This window comes from Sander lucioperca, chromosome 9 (genome assembly GCF_008315115.2).
Source record: "Sander lucioperca isolate FBNREF2018 chromosome 9, SLUC_FBN_1.2, whole genome shotgun sequence".
In the NCBI taxonomy this organism is placed as follows: domain Eukaryota; kingdom Metazoa; phylum Chordata; class Actinopteri; order Perciformes; family Percidae; genus Sander; species Sander lucioperca.
This window is the reverse complement of record NC_050181.1, coordinates 25,971,997-25,993,745: the sequence shown is the minus strand read 5'-3', so window position 1 is coordinate 25,993,745 and position 21,749 is coordinate 25,971,997. Positions and strand designations below refer to the sequence as shown.

The 21,749-nt window shown below is 40.7% G+C and overlaps 1 protein-coding gene across 1 annotated transcript; it reads right to left on the bottom strand.

Moving 5' to 3' along the window:
- Positions 1 to 6,924: 6,924 nt before the first annotated feature.
- LOC116045162 (ubiquitin carboxyl-terminal hydrolase 37-like) lies at positions 6,925 to 21,111 on the bottom strand. The gene is made up of 13 exons (XM_031292684.2): positions 21,106 to 21,111; positions 18,985 to 19,175; positions 18,527 to 18,595; positions 18,166 to 18,297; positions 17,591 to 17,714; positions 16,354 to 16,505; positions 15,395 to 15,517; positions 14,408 to 14,466; positions 13,816 to 13,837; positions 13,562 to 13,670; positions 10,887 to 10,944; positions 9,115 to 9,272; positions 6,925 to 7,291 (listed from the first exon to the last, which is right to left on the bottom strand). Exons 1-13 carry the CDS (start codon positions 21,109 to 21,111, stop codon positions 7,286 to 7,288), a joined length of 1,209 nt encoding a protein of 402 aa, XP_031148544.1. The 3' UTR covers positions 6,925 to 7,285.
- Between the last annotated feature and the right edge of the window lie 638 nt (positions 21,112 to 21,749).

Sequence of the window (21,749 nt, the reverse complement as noted above, 5' to 3'; positions counted from 1 at the left end):
GGTGTGTTTTGAGATGCCTGATGAAGTTTGACGTTGTTGATCCGGCATCATTTATCTTGGTGCCACACACCTTGCATTTAGCTGTTCGCTTACTGCCACTATTTTTACGAAGTTATCGAAAGCAAAACTAATGACAAAAGGCACAACTCCGGGAGATGTCGCCATCGTCAATGCATTTTTTGATACGTGAGCGCGCGCACATAAGGCATAGCGCATGCATTATGTTGCACATAATGGCAAAGGGCAGGGGACATGCAGCTCGTCATATGTTTCCCCAACGTATATGTGCCAATAAAAGAAAATAGAAATACATGAATAAATTTAGATTTAAAAAGCAATAATTGCATGAAAACAGGTTGTTGACGAGTCTCGAAGCTCGAGTCACAAGTCAAGTCTGAAGTCTTTTGAGTCGAGTCCAAGTCAAGACTGAAGTCAGCTGTTTGTGCGACTTAAGTGCGACTCGAGTCCGAGTCTCAGACTCAAGTCCCCATCTCTGCAACGGAGCAATTCTGGAAGTGGAAAGTCGTTGATATAGACTTGTTGTTTCCCGTAGCGAAGGGGTTTTAAAATCGGCTACACACAGAGAGCGAACAGCAAGAATATTATGGCTTTATCCTGGAAATATACTCCCATTGATCCAGTCTATTGAAAACGTGACCAGCAGCTTGATGATCTCTCGTGTATTTCTTTGACAGTGTGTGTTTTCCATGGTTTCCTCCATCAAGGAGATTAGCTCCTGAATCGTCAGTGATTTTGACCTTTGAACTCTGCACTGTTAGATGTTGATAATACTGCTAATCCGTCTGTGGCTCTGCTGGAGCCTTAACAAAGAGAAAATAACACACAAAGCAGAGCAGATTGCCTCCTCTGCATCTATTTACAATGAGGAGAGGCAGACAATCACACAATGTGATATTCCCTCCTCTCCTGCCACACACACACACACACACACACACACACACACACACACACACACACACACACACACACACACACACACACACACACACACACACACACACCCTCCCCCCAGGTCAACCTTACTGGATCACTATTATCACATCTGGCCCAGCCTGAGCAAATCCCTTCCATATTTTTTTAGTGAGCATAAGCCTGTGTGTGTGTGTGTGTGATGGCACGAAGGCTGAAATGATGCTAGCTGAACCATGGCAGCTCGCCAGCAGCAGCTCGTCCGGCTCTATTGTAGAGAGGAGACCAAAAGAACAAATGAATAACAGAAAGCAAAATGAAAGCCAACAGCTCTCTCTGTGTGTGCAGCACACAGTTGCTGCACACACAGATTTCTCTGAAATCTGTCATTTTCAGAGAACAAAGCTGCTCGTCCAGCTGTGCGGCAGCGTTTCCCTTTTTATTTCTCCTCCTCAAGTCAAAGATGTCCATCCTAAAAAGTCATTCTGTCTATTTCTGCTCTATTCATTAATTGAAGTTGTATTAATGCAAGAGCGTGAGAGAGAGAGTTGTGTATAAGATGAGGACAGTGTGTTAACTCACATTTAAAAATGCTGCTCTTTTGCTCCAGTATCATGCTAATGCACAATCAACGGCATCACCCAAATGTGCTGATCACAGAGATAAGGAAAAAGCAACCTGTATTTCACATTTTTTCAAGTTCATAGCATAAGAGATGCTTCACTTTTTATAGCCAATGTGACCGGTTGCCTTATACAGTAAGACAAGATGAAATAAAACTTTATTGAACCCTGAGGGGGACAGAGGCTGGCAGAGAGGTAAGAAAACATATAAAGAGGTATTTGAAATAAAGAAACACAAAACTAAAATAAGAGATCAGACAAATTATAGAGGTTACATTAAAAAAGCTATATACAGCATATACAATACAATAACTTAAGGCTCATTCATGCTTAACATTGGACACGCATACGTACAGAACCTCTGTGTTTAATTTGTCCGTATTTGTGCATGTTTTCTTAAAGCTTACAGATACTGACGAAACAGAGCAGTACCACCAGAAATCTTGGGGGCAGTGTAGCCAATAGTTTAAGCGAGACACAACCAAGAGATTTAAAAAAATGGTGGAGCTAGGCCAGTTAGAAATTTTAAACATCTATGCTTACTTAGCCTTACAGAACAGCTGGGAGGAGATTAGACGGGGATTAGTCTGGCATTGCCAGACCCTCCCCCACAGCGCTGCGGAGGAAGGTCTGGCTAGTCCACACAGCAGTCCGGGATGGGAGAAAAACCTGCTCTGGTTTATTAGCATTTCTTTAAACCAATCGCAATCGTCTTGGGCGCCGGATGGAGCAATGATGCCTCTGCAAAATAGCCTCGGAAAGGAACTTGTTTTGGTGGAACATGTGTACGTTTAAAAGTAGTTTTAGTCGTGCAACAGAAAACTCAGATTGGACAGATAGTCTAGCTAGCTGTCTGGATTTACCCTGCAGAGATCTGAGGAGCAGTTAACCATAGTCCTCAGAAATCCATCCATCCATCCCGGCCAAAATGAAAGACATCCGGCGGAATTTCCTGCGGCACCTGAACAATCCCGGAAGTGGAACGTCGGGAATATAGACTAGACGGGGATTAAGCGTGAGTTGGATGGCAGCAAAGGAAAAGTGGAGGTACATTTGTTCAAGTGGGTAGTGACGGTTACATCGTTTGAAACGGACGTATCTATTTTTGTATAAAGGAAGCTCAATGAATTGTGCAAATGAATGTTAATAATTGACCTAGATGTAAATGTGGTGCTAACAAAGTAGCCCACCTGTTAAAAATGTTGCCTCCAGAGTGGCACGAGAACATGGGAGATTTGTGCTTCTTGACGCACTCTAAACAGAAAAATGTCATTATTGTAGAAGAGAATAATATGTTCCATGCAGGATTTGAAACCACAAGCTCTCCTTGAAGCTTTCAAGAAGAAAACAGTTAACAAAAATCAAAGTGTAAGCATATCCTGTGTGTGTGTGTGTGTGTGTGTGTGTGTGTGTGTGTGTGTGTGTGTGTGTGTGTGTGTGTGTGTGTCCAGAGATAAGACGCCAAGGTTACAGCTCTGTCCTGCCTTCGGATCAGCCTATGATCTGCTACAACATTGACAAACAGCAAGACACACGAGAGCATTCGACTCAATTATTTATCACTAAGCCCTCCTGTCCCCAGTTAGCAGATCGATATACGGTAGCTGCTATAATCAGCTTTCCAATGAAGAAAAGTAGAACACCACATTACATATTATGTTCCCTTTATTATGTTCCTGTTCCAAATGTTTCATGTGAGTGAAAACAAAAAGCACGAGTAGAGGCTGTAATTCTCATTACACACCAGAAGGCAGAGTTGTTGTTGTTTAAAGCCACTAATGCAATAATGGTATGTTATCTGTCAACATGTACTGGAAGCAATGTTTTCATAATGTTTAGCATGTTAGCATGCCAGAAAGAAGCACCTTTGGACAGTTGAATGAATGTAATGAAATTTGAAAAAATCTTCAAAGATGGAGCCCTTTGTTAATATCATTACTTGGCAGAGTTGCCATCATTAAGATGAATGTCTTACCCAGGCTATTATATCCATTGCAGATGCTACCCAATTATGTTCTAGTTAAGTTTTTTTTTAAATCACTACATAGTTGGAGAAACTGCAGTTACTAAAGGACAAAGGGGGGTTAGCACTGCCAAAAATAATGCATTATCACTGGGCCTCACAAATAAGATATATTACTGAATGGTTAAATAATGATGCTAATTCCACATTTCTGGATTTGGAAAATATTGGATGTGAACCGGTTCTGTCAGATATGCCCTTTATAAATAATGCAATTTCACTACAGGGAATGAAAGATCATTTTATTGTTAGAAATACCTTTAAAACATGGAATCAAGTACGTAGACACTTTGGGATTAAAAATCAACTCTCTGCTCTGGCGCATATTGTTTGCAATCCTGATTATGAATTGTCTTGTTTAGATGTGGGTTTTAAAACATTGAACGATGCTGGTATCTTTCAAATACAAGATCTCTTCTCAGATGGGATTTTAAAATCTTTCTCTCAGAACTGAATTCGAGCTCACTCAAACACAATTTTTCCGTTATTTACTGTTTAGGAGCTATATCCATTCTATACCAACATATATGAGTGGTTTGAATATGAATCCACTTGAAAAGATACTATTAAAGGCTTCTTCTTTAAAGAAGAAAGTTTGAAGTAATATTTACTCTCAAATGTTTGTCAACATCCCTACGATCAATAGTAAAACTTCCTGGGGTGAAGATTTTGGATCCCATCTGGATGAGGGGATGTGGAAAAGGATCTTGTTGAATACAAAGAAAATTAGATGTTCTAATAAATCCTAATAGTCTTAATATAAGACTATCCACAGACTGCATGTTACCCCTGCTATCCAATGTAAATATGACCCTATGTGCTCATCATTATGTATGAAATGTAAAAATAGCTGTGGCACTTATGGACATCTAATGTGGTCATGTCCAAAAATATCAAGTTTCTGGCTATCGGTCCAAAACGAGATTAAGAACATTTTTAGGTTTGATATTCCACTAAATCCATAACCACTTTGTATTGGGACCGGATACCAATTGTGATCGTAGGTACAGGTACATTCTTAGAGTCGCTTTGTATGCTGCACGCCTCACAATACTACATAAATGGTTAGACGAAGATCCTCCTAATATTACAATGTGGTATGAAAAATGTATGTCCATCTTGCCATTGGAGAGATTATCACATGTACTAAGAAATACGCTTGTTTTTGTAAGGGAATGGTCCCCATTAGAATTATACCTGAAAGAAGAATGGCCTAGAGTAATGTGTATAGGGGTAGAAATTTGAAAAGTGACTTTTTCTTCTCTCTTTATGTGTCTGTTTATGTCTTGTATCACTTGTGGTTCCCTGTATTGTCTCACATTAAAATAAAATCTTATAAAAAATAAAAAAAAATAAAAAAACCACAACGCTTTAAAGCTGGGGAGAGGAGTTCACTTCATTGCGAAAACTATTAAAAATATTATAAAATACTTTAACCCAGGAAACGCTCGTTCGTTCCTCAGGAGTGTTTTCATCCAAATCTGATCTTTTTCCTAAACTTAACGAGTCGTTTTGGTGCTTAAACTTAACCGTCATCGCTGCATGATGCTCACTTTTTCTGGCTAAACTCCACTACCATCCGCGGCCCCTGAAAGGAGCATCATCTGGCGGTGCCTGTAGCCGGCTCACAGTCACCTGTCGGCGGCTAAACAACTGCCGCTGGTAGCCGGCGTCCTGGAGCTCTGGAGCTGCTAAATACAACCAGCAACTGCTGCTGGGATTTTATCGTTCTGTGGCACTATGTGTTCACGTTACAAAGCTTTAATTAGTTTAAAACAAAAGTATATATATTCAAAGGAGTTTGACCAAAGCATCTTTGAATATCTACCTCAACATTTAGACTTGAGCTGCTGGAACTTTGTCAAATTTCCGTTTCCAATGACAGATAAATGAAATCTTTGTCAGTAGGAATGAAAAAGTAAAGAGTCACGGTGACTCAAAAGATCATGTTTATTGACTCATGCTAATTCTGTAACTCAACTACGACTGACTGTCCAGAGTCACTTATCACACTCTGCTTTTCAAACTTCAGAAACCGCAGCCGATTCAGTTTCTTCTCATACATATAAACCGATTCAATGCAGTTTTGTCTTGATAAGAAGTTTTTTTGTTTTTTTTAATCTTCCCAACATTTTGACATTCAACCCAAAGCTTCCCAAACATTCTCAGCCCAGACAAGCCTGTTAATAGTTTGACTTGTTGGGCCAACATTTCCTCAGGCGCAGGGATTTTAATCCTATACAGCATCCCGATAACTCTCCACCCATCCCTCCCTCTCTGCACTATTTTCCACTAGATTGGGTAAAGTCTCCTCTCTATAAGCTGATGATCCCTTTGCTTAATAAAACTCCAGAGAATGATACTTGGGCTGTAGTTAAGCTTCTTAAACGAGATCTCTGTTTAAAAGTAAAAAGAGACTATAGACTATACTGCTGTTCATAGTTTTGATGGGAAAAAATCCTCACAGAGATTACAGATACACAGATTTGGTTCCCTAAATATTCAAGATTTTAACCCTTGTGTTGTCTTCCATTCGACCAGGTACTTGTCGTCCTTTTTTCAATGTTTTGGGCTCTTTTTTTGACGTTTAACGCTTAACGTACTACCATGTACAAACACCACCAACACCAACTTATTTCCAGGGTTACACTCATTTTTGGAATTCATGGTCAATAAACATCATTTATAGGAAATTATACCTAATACCGAAATTAGGAATTATTTAAACTCTTTTTTTTATTAAAGGAAGGATAATTGCAGAAGGGTATATGTCAACGTTCAGTCTGGTTTTTAAAAAAAAAACACACCCAAAATTCAATGAAAGTAGAGATCCGTTCTTTCGTTGTACTTGCGAAGCGCGATGTATGGAATCATCCATGTCATTTTTGGGTAATTAAAATTAGGTAGTTTGGTAGCCCCGTTTTTTTATGTGGCATTTTTAGGCCTTTATTATGACAGGACAGCTTAGACATAAGAGGGGAGAGTCTACTTTTTATCTCTGTAATGTTGTTTACCTGTATATTGAGGCAGATCGTAAGTCATCTGCCTTGAGTGGAAAGCACATTGGGTCAACGTCTGTTGTTTTAAAATGTGCTATATGAATAAAGATGACTTGACTTAAAGAAATACAGAGCGTTTTTTCCCCTGACACAGCGCTGTGAAGATAGGATAGGATAGAAAATGAGTATCTATCCAAACACCTGTGTAACTTCCTGTTCAAGTGAATAAAAACAAACAACAAAATCCACAGATTAACAGTATTTATTTTCTGTACCTTTCTTTGTACGGTTCTCCCCAGAGAGCAAGCCAAAACGCTGGCACATTATAGGACAACATATTTACATGTTCTGAGTCGGGTCCGTCCTGCTGTCCAGCAAGTGTGGGGCAACGGTGGCAAGGCACAACTCCCTCTGAGAAGGAGGAACCTTGGGAGGAAACCAGGCTCTCTGGGAGACAGGGACGGAGACGGGGAGGGGGGGTTAGCCGCCTCAGGGTAGGGGGACCTACAGCTGTTCCTGGCCACGGGGCGTCTGCTTCTTCCGTCGTCCACATCCACCTTCCTCACATATGTAGAGTGATGACACAGAATGACAGACTTACCTTTCCTCTCCCCGCGGTGGCTCCTTTGGGCTCCATCATGATAATAATGATCCTGGCTCCCGTCATGTGGCTCCTGGAGCGTTTTAGCTCCCTGCTTCCCCCCATTGTCCTACACCTGAAGACAATAATCCTACCATTAACACTGTTCAGGCTGTTCTCATACTCATACATAGGGCTGGGTATTGTTTAAACTGTTGCAATACCAATACCGTGACTTTGATACCGGTTCTTTAACAATACTTTTTTTGATACCAATTTTATAAAACAAAAAGAAAATACAACATTACACATTACGGCACAAATCTTATGTATTTTCAGCTCCTACTACGTGAGTCCCGTCTCTGTGTAACGTAGAGTTTTTCCTGCGTGTCTCTATGACGTGTAACGTTAGACAGCCAATCACAGACATTATTAGATCTTGGTAGAAGCATGCTGCGTGCTTATTGGCTCACTGACGCTGATGAGATTTACTCTTTGGTATTGAACGACGAGGTATATTACGATACTCGATACTAAGGAAGCAATTTGGTTGCTGCCAAGCCCTACATATAAACCATTCGTACATCTAGCTACGTAAAAGTAAAGCTCTGTAATTCGTATGTTTTTATGTATTTTTTGCTGTCAGCATCACATTAACCGCTGCTATATAAGAACGCTATGGGCTGCTTGGGAGGAGATCGTGGTGGATGTTTGGGTCATAAAACACGGCGCTTTCAAGCTGGGGAGCAGCGTTCGCTTCCCAGGAAGAAAACAAAAGACTTTCATCCAGGAAACGTGTTCGTTCCTCGTGAGACCACGATCCTTTTCCCAAACTTAACCAGTTGTTTTGGTGCCTAAACTCTGAATGGCGCTCCATTTTTCTCGGCTAAACTCCACTGCCATGGCCCCTGAAAGGACGGTCATCTGGAGGTGCTCTGTACCCGGCTCACAGTCACCTTTTGACGGCTAAACACAACTACCAACTGCCGCTTATACGACGGAGCTTTGTAGCCAGTGTCATGTGACCAGCCAGTTTCATTGCCTGGTTTCGTGGATATCTAATAATTGGTGTGCAAACATTTTCGTACTATGACGTACAAACCGGTTAAAAAATCTCTCTTGCTGTGGAATTCATTGAATGTCACTAAAATCTTTGCAAGACTTCGGTCTCTTCTGAACTTGAGGCTACATTTACATTGCCACGTTTTACCAGAATAGGTTTACATGGTTTAATTTTCACTATACACTACATTTTTTATGTACTACACATTGCTGCAGCTCCTCTTTTCACCCTGTGTGTTGAGCTCTCTGTTTTAGCTACAGAGTGAGGCATCACACTTCTATTCCATCTTTGTTGGGAGTCGCACATGCTCAGTAGCTAGGTAAGGACTACTAGCCAGTCAGAAGCAGAGTATGAGGGCGTTTTGCCCTCTCATTCCTCCTGCTTTGGTGTTTACCCCTCTCATTCTCCCTGCTCTGGTGTTTCCCCCTCTCATTCCCCCTGCTCTGGCGTTTCCCCCTCTCATTCCCCCTGCTCTGGTATTTCCGCTCCCCTAAACCGGAGACATTTGGAAACACTTGTGACCCGTTTTGGTTTGGAATCTGCGGGGTTGTGTTGCAGTCTCAGCGGCCGCAAACTGAGACCTTTGGCAACACCGACACTGACGCCAATGTTTCGCCGCCCGATTGGGTCACAATGTTTCGTTCTCTGAAACTACCAGTGTTACCATGACAACTACCAGCAACAGACGGAGTATACACGCTGCCTCCTGTTTATGCCCAGTATACGAGAATGTCGATGAGATATTTTGGTTTGGGCGTGTTAGTTTAAACAGAGATTAGTTCTTCTACTGCAGCTAAAAACACACAGAGATCGCTTTTCGCTCAAAACTCTGCTTAAAAACCAAAACGTAGCAATGTAAATGCAGCCTGAGTTGAGTCACGGTGTTGTCTCTGTACATGTCTCTTGTAGAACAGGATGTAGGCTTCCTGCTGCTGGTGCTCACAGACCATAGAGCCGGTCGTCTCAAAGACGACAGAGTCGTTGAAGCTGAGCCAGCGGTCGCTCGGATCATCTGGACTGTCGTCGGGGTGAACGCCGTCACAAATGTAGTGTCCTATTGGGAGAGAGATTGTCATTGTTGTCAACATCTTAAGCAGAGGTGGAAAGAGTACCAACATGTTCTACTAAAGTAAAAGTACTATTACTTTGATGAACCTTTACTTAAGTACAAGTAAAACTAAAAAAATCTACTCAAGTAAAAGTAAAAAGTAGTTAATTTCAAATTTACTAAAAGTAAAAGTTACTAAGTTACTTTTTAACAGCAGAAGGATACTTTTTTATATTTATACTTGTAATATCTTAATTAAACTTATACTTATTTAATTAAATTGCAGTTGATTCGATAAGGGCACAAAGCGTTTCGTTTTGAGTTTGTCGACACATACAAAACAACGCTAGAGGCCTTTTTTATTTACTGAGTAACGAATATGATTTAAAATGTAGAAAAGTACAATACTTCAAACAAAACATACTTAAGTAAAAGTACACAAAAAACTACTCAATTACAGCAAGTAAACGTAATTTGTAACTTTCCACGTCTGATCTTAAAGTGCTCATATCATGCTCATTTTCAGGATTCATAATTGTATTTTGAGGTTGTATCAGAATAGGTTTACATGGTTTAATTTTCACTATACACTATTTTTGATGTACTACACATTGCTGCAGCTCCTCTTTTCACCCTGTGTTCAGGTCTCTGCTTTAGCTACAGAGTGAGACCTCTCACTTCTATTACATCTTTGTTGGGAATCGCACATGTGCAGTAGCTAGGTAAGGACTACTAGCCAGTCAGAAGCAGAGTATGAGGGCGTGCCCTGACAGTACCTAGGTAAGGACTACTAGCCAGTCAGAAGCAGAGTATGAGGGCGTGCAACCCTAGCAGCTAGGTGAGCATTTTAACGTGTGTTACAAAGTGATGCACGTTTGTCAGTTAGTGAACAGTGTTTTCTGTTGGAGATGGTAAGTCCCTTTGGGGTGGACTTTGGGCTTTTTCACTTTGTAAACCTATAACATGCACAAAAAAGATATATGAAACAATAAAGGAAAGGGAAAAAGCCAAAAAGCATAATATGAGCACTTTAAGACACAGTGGAAGTTATAAAGGTTAAAGGATAACTTCAACCAGTTTTATTTGTGACATTTTTTGAAATTAGTCCAGTATCAAGCCACCTGTACTTGGGGCATTTGTGCATTGTCAGTTAGCATCCACTAAAAGTGCTGACAGTGTCTGACAACATTATGGAAAGGATCCCTACATTCCAGACATTTTTGTTAAAGAGTAAGATCCTTTTTGTTTAACATGAAACCGCCCCGAAATCACCATCGCCGAACTCCACCAGACTCCTTGTAAATAAACACTACTTTTAGCGTGTATAGAGCCAGCATATTTCCACATATAAATGGGTGAATTAAGGGTTTATTTCAACCAAACCAGAGTGCCGATTGTTGGAACAGTGGAAAGATGAACCAAGACGGCTTTTGACAGTTTCATGTTGTTTCTGTCCACTTTGAGTGAAGTGTATTTCACAATGATAAAATTATTTTATATTTAAATGGAGATTGGCGATAGCGATTTTGGGTCTGTTTCTCATTAAACAAAAAAAGGATCTTACTCTTTAACATCTCTAACAGTTGGCCACATTCAGTCTTCAGTGTGTGAGTCTCTTACCTCTTTCTGTGCAGCCAAAACGGCTGATGGTGCTGATCAGACTGTAGCAACTGCCGCCCTAAGAAGGATCACAGTTTAGAAGAGTTTAGCTTCACACACAAGGACATAGGTTTTGTTTCAATATTGAGCGTCAAAAACAAAATTTTCTGCATTCTGGTTAATTATTTATGCAACAATTTATGCTTTTTCTGCATCAAGTTATGGTGCAAATGTCTTGTATGTAAAGGAAATTATCATTCTCCTTCTCTTGTTCAAGACTTTCTGCATATTCAAAACAGCACACGTGTTTTGGGATGTTTTAGGAATATCTCAACAACAAATCCTTTCTGCAGGTTTCAAAATTTTCAAATTCAAGACTTTTTAAGCCCTAATTTCAGTTTTTTTTCAAGCCAAGTATTGCTAAACTTGCACTTCCTCATAGTTGAAGAATAAAATCAGTTTTATGGTTGTGGTGCAATTCGAAAGAGACTCGCACCAATAACACGAAAGCTGGTTGGCTGCAATATAAGTTGCATGTTTGGTTTCATTTGTAGTCGTAATACAGCAAATTATATTTGGACTAACGCAAGAAAGAACTACAACAGTGCGGAATCAAAAAAAGAAGAGCAGGTAGCGTTACATGGACGTAGAAAAATCCCAAACCTGTTATTAAAATTTATAATTTTTTTTTTATATTTTAGACTTTTAAGACCCCGCGGAAACCCTGTTTGAAGCCAAAAGCTCCAAAGTTTAAATCTCTTTATTTTTCACGCTACTGTTATGTTCTTTAACCCCCTCCCGACGTAGCAAAGTTCTTGTTTTCCATACACGTTTTGAGCCCCTGAACGGTTAATTTTTACCTTTTTTGGGGAGTGGGTTGTCTTTCATATTTTCAAGGGGGGGACAAATATCTCTCTTCTAAATATTGGGGGAGACTTATCCCTTATCATGCTCATTTTCATGTTCATACTAGAACATATTTATGTTCTTTAACATTTAAAACACATTATTTTTCTTATAATGTCTGAATATATTGACATGGTTTATGTATATAATAGCAGGCTTGGACCCAAAAGGCAGATGGAGACGAGGAGACAGCAGGCAGATCTCAAAGGTTTAATAAATAATAAAAAAAAAAAAAGCTACAAGCAAAATGTGTCCTAAAACTGGCAGCTGAGATCCAAACAAAAATCAAAACAATGAAAACTAAGAAGAGCAAAAAACCACAAGGAAATAACTGCACAGGGAAAGCAGCAGAGAATGACAATCATGACGACGATCGGACAACAGACAAAGACAGACAGAGATTAAATACACAAGGTAACAAGGATTATAACGAGGGACAAGTGACATGAGGGCTGCTGAACAGGTGAGACACATCAGGGTGGGGCAGACAATCACAAAGGCGGGAAAAAACACAGGACAGGAAGTAAAACAAGACATGACACAGGAGAAACAGGGACTACAAAGTAAAACAGGAAACTGAAGCATGAAACCATAACAAGAGCTGTAATGGAAACCGTTCCCTCATTCCCTCACTCACTAGTCCCTATGTAATGTTTTTAATAAGTGACTGTATATAGGGAACGACCAAATGAGACTTCGGACACCAGTGTTGTGCCTGAACGCGTTCATTGAACAATAGTTCATGAACTCATTCATATTTTGGGCGAACGTGAACTGAACGTACTGTATTACTGCCTGATGAACGTTACTGTGAACTCGTTCATTCTGGTGTATGTGAACGGCACGCTACCTCAGTTTTACTTCGTTCAGTAGGGTGGCAGATTTCTATAGAGCCTTCCAGGCGAAAACCCGGCTAAAACACACCGTAAATAGGCCTTAATATGTAGCGGAAAAAACACCCACTCTGGCAACACAAAAAGCAGCATGGAGGCGACAGCAGCATGGACCCGACAAAGCAGCAAGGAGGCGTCGTATGATCATTTAAACAAGTTTCTGTGCAAACTTTGCCCACCGGCTTTCAAAAAGAAAATCCGCACTTCAGTCACATCCACAGCAGACCTGAAACGGCACATTGAACTGAAGCACCAGGCTAGCCTTTCAAGGTATGTGCAAGCAAATAAATCTGACGCATAGTTTCAGTGTTAAAACTGATAAAATAATTGCTGTCTGTAGTTTTATATGGACTGTGACAATAATTTTGAAAAATAATAGCTCGCAGCAATATATGGAAAAAAAGAAATATGAACTAGTTCATTTTTGGAACTGTGAACTTAATTCAAAATTTTGAAGTATGAACTATGAACTGAACTAAAAATTTGTGAACTGAACTTTGAATTAGTTCATGTAGAAAGTGATCTTTCCCAACACTGCCGGACACTACACTGAAAACATTGCTGCGTCAGTAGATGCGCCGGTGAGTTTTCACTGTTATGCTACTTTTGTGAAGCCAAGACTTTTGTAAACTCATTTCAAGCACCAAAACAATTAAGTGTAGGTATGTTTTCACCAGAGATTTGAAAAATAATTATCTCTTTACACATTGCTCTGGAACAATTTGGGGTGTCACTATACAGAAAGCTGAGTTTGTTCTTAACATTTTGATATGAAACACACGGGGATCAGGTTATAAGCAAAAACCCTATAAAGGAGAATTCAAGAAGATATCTAAAAATGCCCTTAGACCTCAGAGGGTTCAAGTGAGGCACAAGGGTTAAGTTCTGTTTCTTTACCTGTGCAGAGGACACCACCAGGTCCCTCAGCAGCGTGACCGGGTCATCGGCCTTCTTGAGCTCGAGGAACGGAGAGAAGCGAAAACGCTTCAGCTGCAAGATGAGCACTCTGAAGGAAAGGATAAGAAAAGGATAAATGTTGAGTTGATAGTGTGGACGTTGTGTTTTGTACGATTATTATGAATCTTTTCTTTTAAAGATTATTTTTGTGCTGAATGACGATCTGTAACTAGATGTCTTTCCTCCGCACTCACAGCTGAACTCTAATTCTGTTTCCTGCAGAACAGAACAGAGATAACACAAGCAGTGAGCGGCAGTGTGTGTGTGTGTGTGTGTTAGAGGATGGATACCAGGCCCGGCCCGTTGGGTACCGTCGGGTCCCGCTGGGCTCGGGTCGGACAGATATTTAGAAATGATGTTCGGGTTCGGGTCGGGCTCGGTCACATCAGCGCGATAAGGCATTGAACATTTTAAATTTAAAAAAGCTTATTATGTAGGTAGCCAATGGTCTGTTTCACTTGATGCACAGGTTCGTTTTTGCGATTAAAATAAATTAAAAATATTACCCTAATATCTGTCTTCCTGTACGCGAAAATTTGTTTATGTAGCTGTGACAACCGCTGATGCGCTCATCTGTTGACCTTTCCGGAATAAAAGCGGGCTTTCCAGAAAAAAATTAGATTTTAACTGTGTCGGGCTCGGGTCGGGTTCGGTTACTGCTCTGTCGGATGCGGGCCGGGCTCGGACAGAAAAATGTGGCCGGATCCGCACTCTAGTGTGTGTGTGTGTGTGTGTGTGTGTGTCTGTGTGTGAGACTGTTGCGCTTTAGCTACATTGGAAGGATACCGAATGCCGACCGTTCTTGGAGCAGATGTGCCGCAAAAGTATCTATTAACGGGCTACACCTGCAGAGCACACATGGTGTACGATTGTATGAGTCACAGGCGAGACGGAGAGCTTTTGCTTTGGGATTATTGTTGTTTCTTCCGTTTTTTTGGGGGGCTGGCACAGCGCTGTGAAACTTCTATCTACTGTCAACTATTACACAAACTCCCGGGCAGTTCAGTGCTTGTGTTTTGGTGTTTTAAAACATTGTCGTGGCAGAGATAGAGGCAGTGATGTTTCCTGTTTCCTGTACGGGACTCTCACACCCCCTCAAACCATAGCTCAAAGGGGAGTGGGGTTGCTGCAGGTGCTGTAGCACCCCCTGGTGGCGAAGCTTTAAAACTGCGATGACAATAAAATGTATAGCTTATAAATATCTCTGGTTGTTGTTTCTGTTCCACGACATTTTGTATGTCATGTTTGGGGTGTGGGATGAAGAGTGGGATAATTTTAGTAATTTAAAAAGTATTTAATTTATCTTCAGTGTGTATTGGCCAATCAGATTTGTCTTGACGCGGTTGCGATTCAGCCTACGCATAGCATGCACGCACACTCACAGCCCCACACACAACGACGAATGAGTTTCTACTATATCTATCAGCGCTACTTAGCAATGTCTCAAAAGAGAATTTTGGATTTTTTTCAATCGCCCAACCCCAAACACCCGAGTACTAGCGAGACGCACCGTCAGCTCAGCTGTACTTCATGGAGGGGAGGGGCGAGTGAGTTTTTAAAAGGAGACAAAGGTAGAGTGGTCTGCAGAATACAGAGCCTGTGTAACATAGTATCTTTAGACTGTACATGGACCGTGGACCCCACCCTAACACCCCCTGCCGAAATTATCTCCTCGCGTGTCTGGGCACGCTGCGTTTCTTTAAGTGTCCCCCTTGCGGCAACCCCCCTCTGCGGCCTAAACACACTACCCCCATTCAAAAGGAATGGAAAGACCTGCGACACCAGGTGGATCTTAACTTCAGGTACTCCTGGAGTAAGTCGTCCACAGTGACTCCAGAAACCAGGTCCAGAGGCAGGTTAGTGAACTCCTCCTGTTTCGTTGACCGGGCCCCACAGCTGCACATTAAAGGGACAACACACATTAAAATACAGAACTCAACTCAACTTTATTTTATATAGCACCTTTCATGCAAGCATGCAGCCATGAAAAAAGAAATGATTAACTCACTTACCTAGAATAATGCTACAACATTATTCAAGACTTAATTGAAAGAACACAACTTTGTACAAATATAAATACAAAAATAAAATATTAAATTAAACTCTGTCAGCTTGTTAAATGTGCATATTGTTCTAGTTTCTTCTCTCCTCTGTGACAGTAAACTGAATATCTTTGAGTTGTGGACAAAACAAGACATTTGAAGACGTCATCTTGGGCTTTGATCAACATTTTATAGCACAAACAACTAATCCAGTCATCCGGAAACTAATCCACACATTAATCGACTGAAAATAATTGTTAGTTGCAGCTCTAGATCCAGATGTTTTGGCTTCATTTATACAGTCTATGCATCAACCCCTGGCCCAAACACGCACGCACACACACCCACACACCCACACACGTTCATGTCATCCTCAAGTTTCTCCACATCTGAAATAACAGATCTAACAGCAGAATTGTCTCCTTTCTTTTCTCTGATTCTCTGCAGAAGATTAATGGAGATCAGGGACGCTTACACCTCCACACACTTCCAAACTAACTACTAACTACTTGCAGCATAGTTTGACATTTTATAGACCAAACAACTAATCCATCACATCTAGAAAAAAATTGACAGATTAATGGACAATGAAAATGATGTTTAGTTGCAGCCCTACTTTGTACCACAGCTGAACCGGAGCAGCGCTATTTCCAGACTAGAACAAGGTGACCACGTGTGTGTGACTCTCACCTCTTGCACGTCCTGGTGTTCTCCATCATGAACACCATGTGGTCCTCGACAGGGCAGGTGTAACGTCGGCCCATGCGCGCCGCGGCCTCCTGCAGCAGAGGGGCCAGACTCCTCATCTGCTCCAGCACCGAGGTCAGGAACTCATGAGCGTCCTGGAGTTAATACACACAGCACGATATCAGGAGGAGGTTAACTGAGTATTTTAACAGTGTGGTATTAGTACTTTTACTTAAAGTGGCTATGTGTAACTTTCAGTTTGTGTTGATTTCAGTGGCCCCTTTGGATAAAAGTGGTAGGGTTTTTAACACACCTGCTGTCGTAAAGGTCTAAGATGCAATAAGAGAATACGTTACAGATGCATTGTTGCATTTCAAGTGTTGCATATGGTAACTTAGCCTACTTTGGATGTCTCCTGAGCTAAACCGGGTAACGTTATTCCTGTCACTGTGTCACCAGCCAATGCATTAGGAATTTAGCAACCAACGTAATAACTTAGATTAATATAGCGCATTTCATGAAACCCACAGACGCTTTACACAAGTACAGAGGGACAAGGGAAAAGAAAATAGTAAGCCAACACAAACATGGACTGAAAGCAATAAAATATCCGCATTAAATGGAAGGGAGACGTAATTTAATCTAGGCTACTGGCTAAAGTAAAGATCTAAAGTTATTTTATGAATAAAATAGACATATTACATACATGAGGGCCAATTCAGGGATGTTTTTGAATTTGTAATTGTCTCCATCTGTTGAAAGCCCGACCAAGTGTGACTCACGTTATCGCTGTTGTCTTTCACTTTCCCTTTTAGTTATCTTCGTTTAATTTCCTTCTTTTCTGTGATGGCCCTACCCCAGTATCAGCCATAACTACAGCAGATAAGAATTAGGCCTTTACAAAGAAATATCCTGCTACCGTTTACCTGCATACTCAATAACACAGGCTTTTCCTGTGTTCAGCAGTAATCTGTAAACCGTCAGAATGTGTGCTCTGTAGCGCCGTCTACCTGCCGAAAATCATTTTGTGACTTGGCCCCGGGCAGAGGCATTAATGAAAACTGTATAAAATTGGTGTTATTTTCACTGTTTGCTGTTACAGGTCATTTATGACCATCAGATGGAACATTACACAGTTTCAGAAACATTTAAAAGTTACATATAGTCACTTTAAGTAAAGGATCTGACTTCTTCTTTCACCACTGGGTGAAACAACAAAACATGACAGCAGAGGACTCACATGTTGCAGAATGTTCCTGAACTCGGGAGTCTGGAGTGAGACTGCTTCCAGAAATGAATGCAGGATGGGGGCTTTAGTTTGGGAGTGTGTGGAGGTGTGAGTGTCCCTGATCTCCATCAATCTTCTGCAGAGAATGAGAGAAAAAAAAACTGACACATTTCTACTGTTAGATCTGTTCATTTGGTTCCTTGTCGAGAAACTTGAGGATTGACATGAGCATGAGTGTATTGAAATTGTGGAAAAATGTGCATCAGTGTTTCCCAAAGCCCAAGATGACGTCCTTAAATGTCTTGTTTTGTCCACAACTCAAAGATATTCAGTTTACCGTCACATGGGTGAGAAGAAACTAGAAAATATTCACATTTAAGAAACTGCAATCAGAGAATCTTTAGTAGTACAAAGGACCGAAAATCCTCGTAAGGCGTTTTTTTTGGGGTGGTGGATGGATGGTGGTGGCAACACAGGACTTTTTGCGTCAATAACAAATGCCAAAGGCACCTGACCAAGTATCGCTTTTTGACGCGATGGGACTGAGAATGTGTTAGTTAAACAGTCTGTGGTTTGGGCTGCCGTACCTCATCAGTTGAGCCTCAGGGACTGATCTCCAGACCCGCTCCATGCGGCTGATGTCCCTCATAAAGTCCTCCAGGATCAGGAGACTCTGCAGGCTGGAGTTCATGTAGCAGCTCTGCCCAATGTTTGGTAACCTGACACACTAACACAGCCGGTCAAAACACATATGTCAGTTTGATTTTGCTCGATGGTGTTTTTTGCCTCCAACGGCGCCTTCCAGGCAGCTTATCCTAACCTTAACCCTAAACATAACCATTGCCGCGCTGCCTGGGAGGAGACGTTGGGGCAAAAAACACCAAAGACCGTTTGATTTGATGGATAAATTCCTCGTTACATCTTTGATTCACGTACAGATGTACTCACCCGAAGCAGTCGACGCGGCAGCCCTCTAAATTTATAAATTCAATGCAGCGTTTATCTTTTATTGTGGGGCTACGGAACAAGAAACACAAAACTATGGTTAATGAACATGTCAAGAGGCTGCACAAAAACACCATGGAAAACATATTTAAAATTGAAAAGCTCTAACACTGGAATCTGTCGCGATAGGCATTTAAACACAAACTGACACTTCACAGCAACTAAACTAAAAGTTAAAATTATTTTCTAATGCTTGTTAACATTAGAAATATCATGAAAACACCTTCATTTACAGTTATAATCAGCTGGAAAACAAAATTCAAAAGAAAAAAATTCAAAATCTGCAGTAAATACAAATGATAAGGTTAAAGGAAATAAACTGGGCTTTTAAAGCCGAACTTTGGTTGTCTACCAGACGAGATTTAGGAGATTAGAGAACGTGGAGGCAGTTTTTGGGTTACCCGGCGAGATTCTGCTCCTTCAGCGCGTCCAGGATGGCACTGAAGTCCGTCAGTTGTGCCACCATCAAGTCGTCCAGCGGCTCGATGCAGTAGCTAAACTGCACCACCTTGTCCTTGCATCCTCGCTTGTCCTGCGTCTTTGTCTCGTTCACTTTTGCAGAGCTGCTGCTGGAAGAAGAAGAAACAGATCGCTGTCATCAGCATATAGGCAGAACACACAAAAAGACTCACAAATTAAACGTTATACAAATAATATATTAAAAGGAAATATTTAAGAATCCATTTTCTACATATTATTTACAATTAAAAAGATAACACGGCAGTAAAGTAGTTTATACAGTGGTGCTCATAAGTTTATGAACCCATGCTAAAGTTGACTAAAAAGAGGAATAAAAAAATCATCTTTTAGAAATTGAGCTTAATGCCTTAATTAAAAAAATTAGGAAAAATCCAACCTTTAGGGACACCAATGAATGATGTATCGTAAATAAATAAATGTTCTTCCTTAAAATACAGGGGGCATAAATAAGTACACCCCTATGTTAAATTCCCATAGAGGCAAGCAGATTTTTATTTTTAAAGGCCAGTTATTTCATGGATCCAGGATACTATGCATCCTGATAAAGTTCCCTTGGCCTTTGGAATTAAAAAAGCCCCACATCATGACATGCCCTTCACCATACCCCCACATCATCACATACCCTTCACCATACCTAGAGATTGGCATGGGATACTTTCCATAAAATCATCTCTCAATGCAAATCAAACCTATTACCAGCTATTAGGCTAACTGAAATAAAATCATGCCAATCTCTAGGTATGGTGAAGGGTATGTGATGATGTGGGGGAGGCTATTTTAATTCCAAAGGCCAAGGGAACTTTATCAGGATGCATAGTATCCTGGATCCATGAAATAACTGGCCTTTAAAAATAAAAGTCTGCCTGCCTCTATGGGAATTTAAGATAGGGGTGTACTTACTTATGCCCCCTGTATTTTAAGGGAGAACATTTATTAATATATATCATTTTTTTTAATTAAGGCATTAAGATCAATTTCCGAAAGATGATTTTTTTATTCCTCTTTTTAGTCACCTTTATCATGGTTTCATAAACTTATGAGCACCACTGTACATGTGAGTTCAACCAGTCCTCCAAACCATATGACAATATGAGTCGTTTGTTCCTCCTTTCTAAAACGACCCACAGGAGCGTTTCATAAATTAGCGCCGGAAATTCCTCCGGATGTCCCTAATTTCGGCGGGATGTCCGTCACCTTCCTCTTTCTTTGTGTTGGCATTCTAACCTCTGGTGGATTTCTGAGGACTATGGTTAACTGCTCCTCAGATCTCTGCAGGGTAAATCCAGACAGCTAGCTAGACTATCTGTCCAATCTAAGTTTTCTGTTGCATGACTAAAACTACTTTTGAACGAGCACATGTTCCAGCAAAACAAGTTCCTCACGAGCCTATTTTGCAGAGGCACCGTTGCTCCTTCCGGTGCTTAGTGCCGCCAAATACGATTGTGATTGGTTTAAAGAAATGCCAATAAACCAGAGCACGTTTTTCTCCCATCCCAGAATGCTGTGTGGACTAGCCAGACCTTCCTCTGGAGCGCTGTGGAGGAAGGTCTGGTAATGCAAGACTACTTTACTTCCTGTTTTGCTCCCGTCATTACTAATATGGCCACTAGAGGGCGACACCACTATAAATGTAAAAATAGCTTGTCACTGCTGCTTGTACAAACAGCGTCTGGGAGCGTTTTTCCGGGGACGTCAGTCTCAAAATTATACTGAACAGTGAATATAAGAAAAATGATCGACACTTTTAATGTACTTTTTTCGCATTTATTTATTTAAAACAGGGACAATGTACAATATACATTAACCTTAGACAGGAGAGATGCATTTTATCAGGTTGTAGCACTTGTGCTAATTTCCACCTGTAGTCCCTGGGAAGGCTGATGTCAACAAATAAATTTAATAACACATTTATCCCAAAACCAACATTTACATGATCATACCCTTCATTCATTTATTTATCAACATTCGAGAGTTCCTCTTTTCTTTTTTGTTGTCTGCAGCCAGAGCGACGCGACGCCTTCTCTGTTGGAGGAAAGACAAACCTTCATGGTTTAATAGTGCAAACCTAGAACAACGATCTATGTTAGTACTCTGATCGGGTCCTGACAGGTGAATATGAAGCTACATTGGCTCTTTCTGTGAAACATACACTGCAGCAACAGCTGACGCCACCAAGAAGTCTTCTGGGCCGCTTCCTTTGTTGTTTGGGCGTCAGAAGTGTTAAAGAGAAATATGGTTGGATATATTATATGAGATAAATCATACCAAAGATCCTCTATACCAAAGCTAGCACACATAACATTATTTGGTTATATACTGTATATCACATATATAACCAAAAGATGTGTACTGGAATTCATTCAAAACTTTAATTTGTTTATAAAATGTTCAAATTCGACTGAAAGAGACAATTATATTGTTGATCGCAATTATTTCTGAAACAATTAATTGTACATTTGGAATTGTTACAGGCCTAACGATGTGACGCAATGGCCACACAGCGCCATCTCATGTCAAGTCTGTTCAGTTTCTGTGGTTCAGAGTACAGTGAGAGATGATGGAACGTCATGTTGTCTCCTTTTTTTGGCAGTGAAATACTAAAGCTGAAAAACTAAAACTGGAATGATTTACGTTAATTTTTATTTAGTTGTCTAACCTGGCAACTAGGGTATTAGTTTCCCCCCCA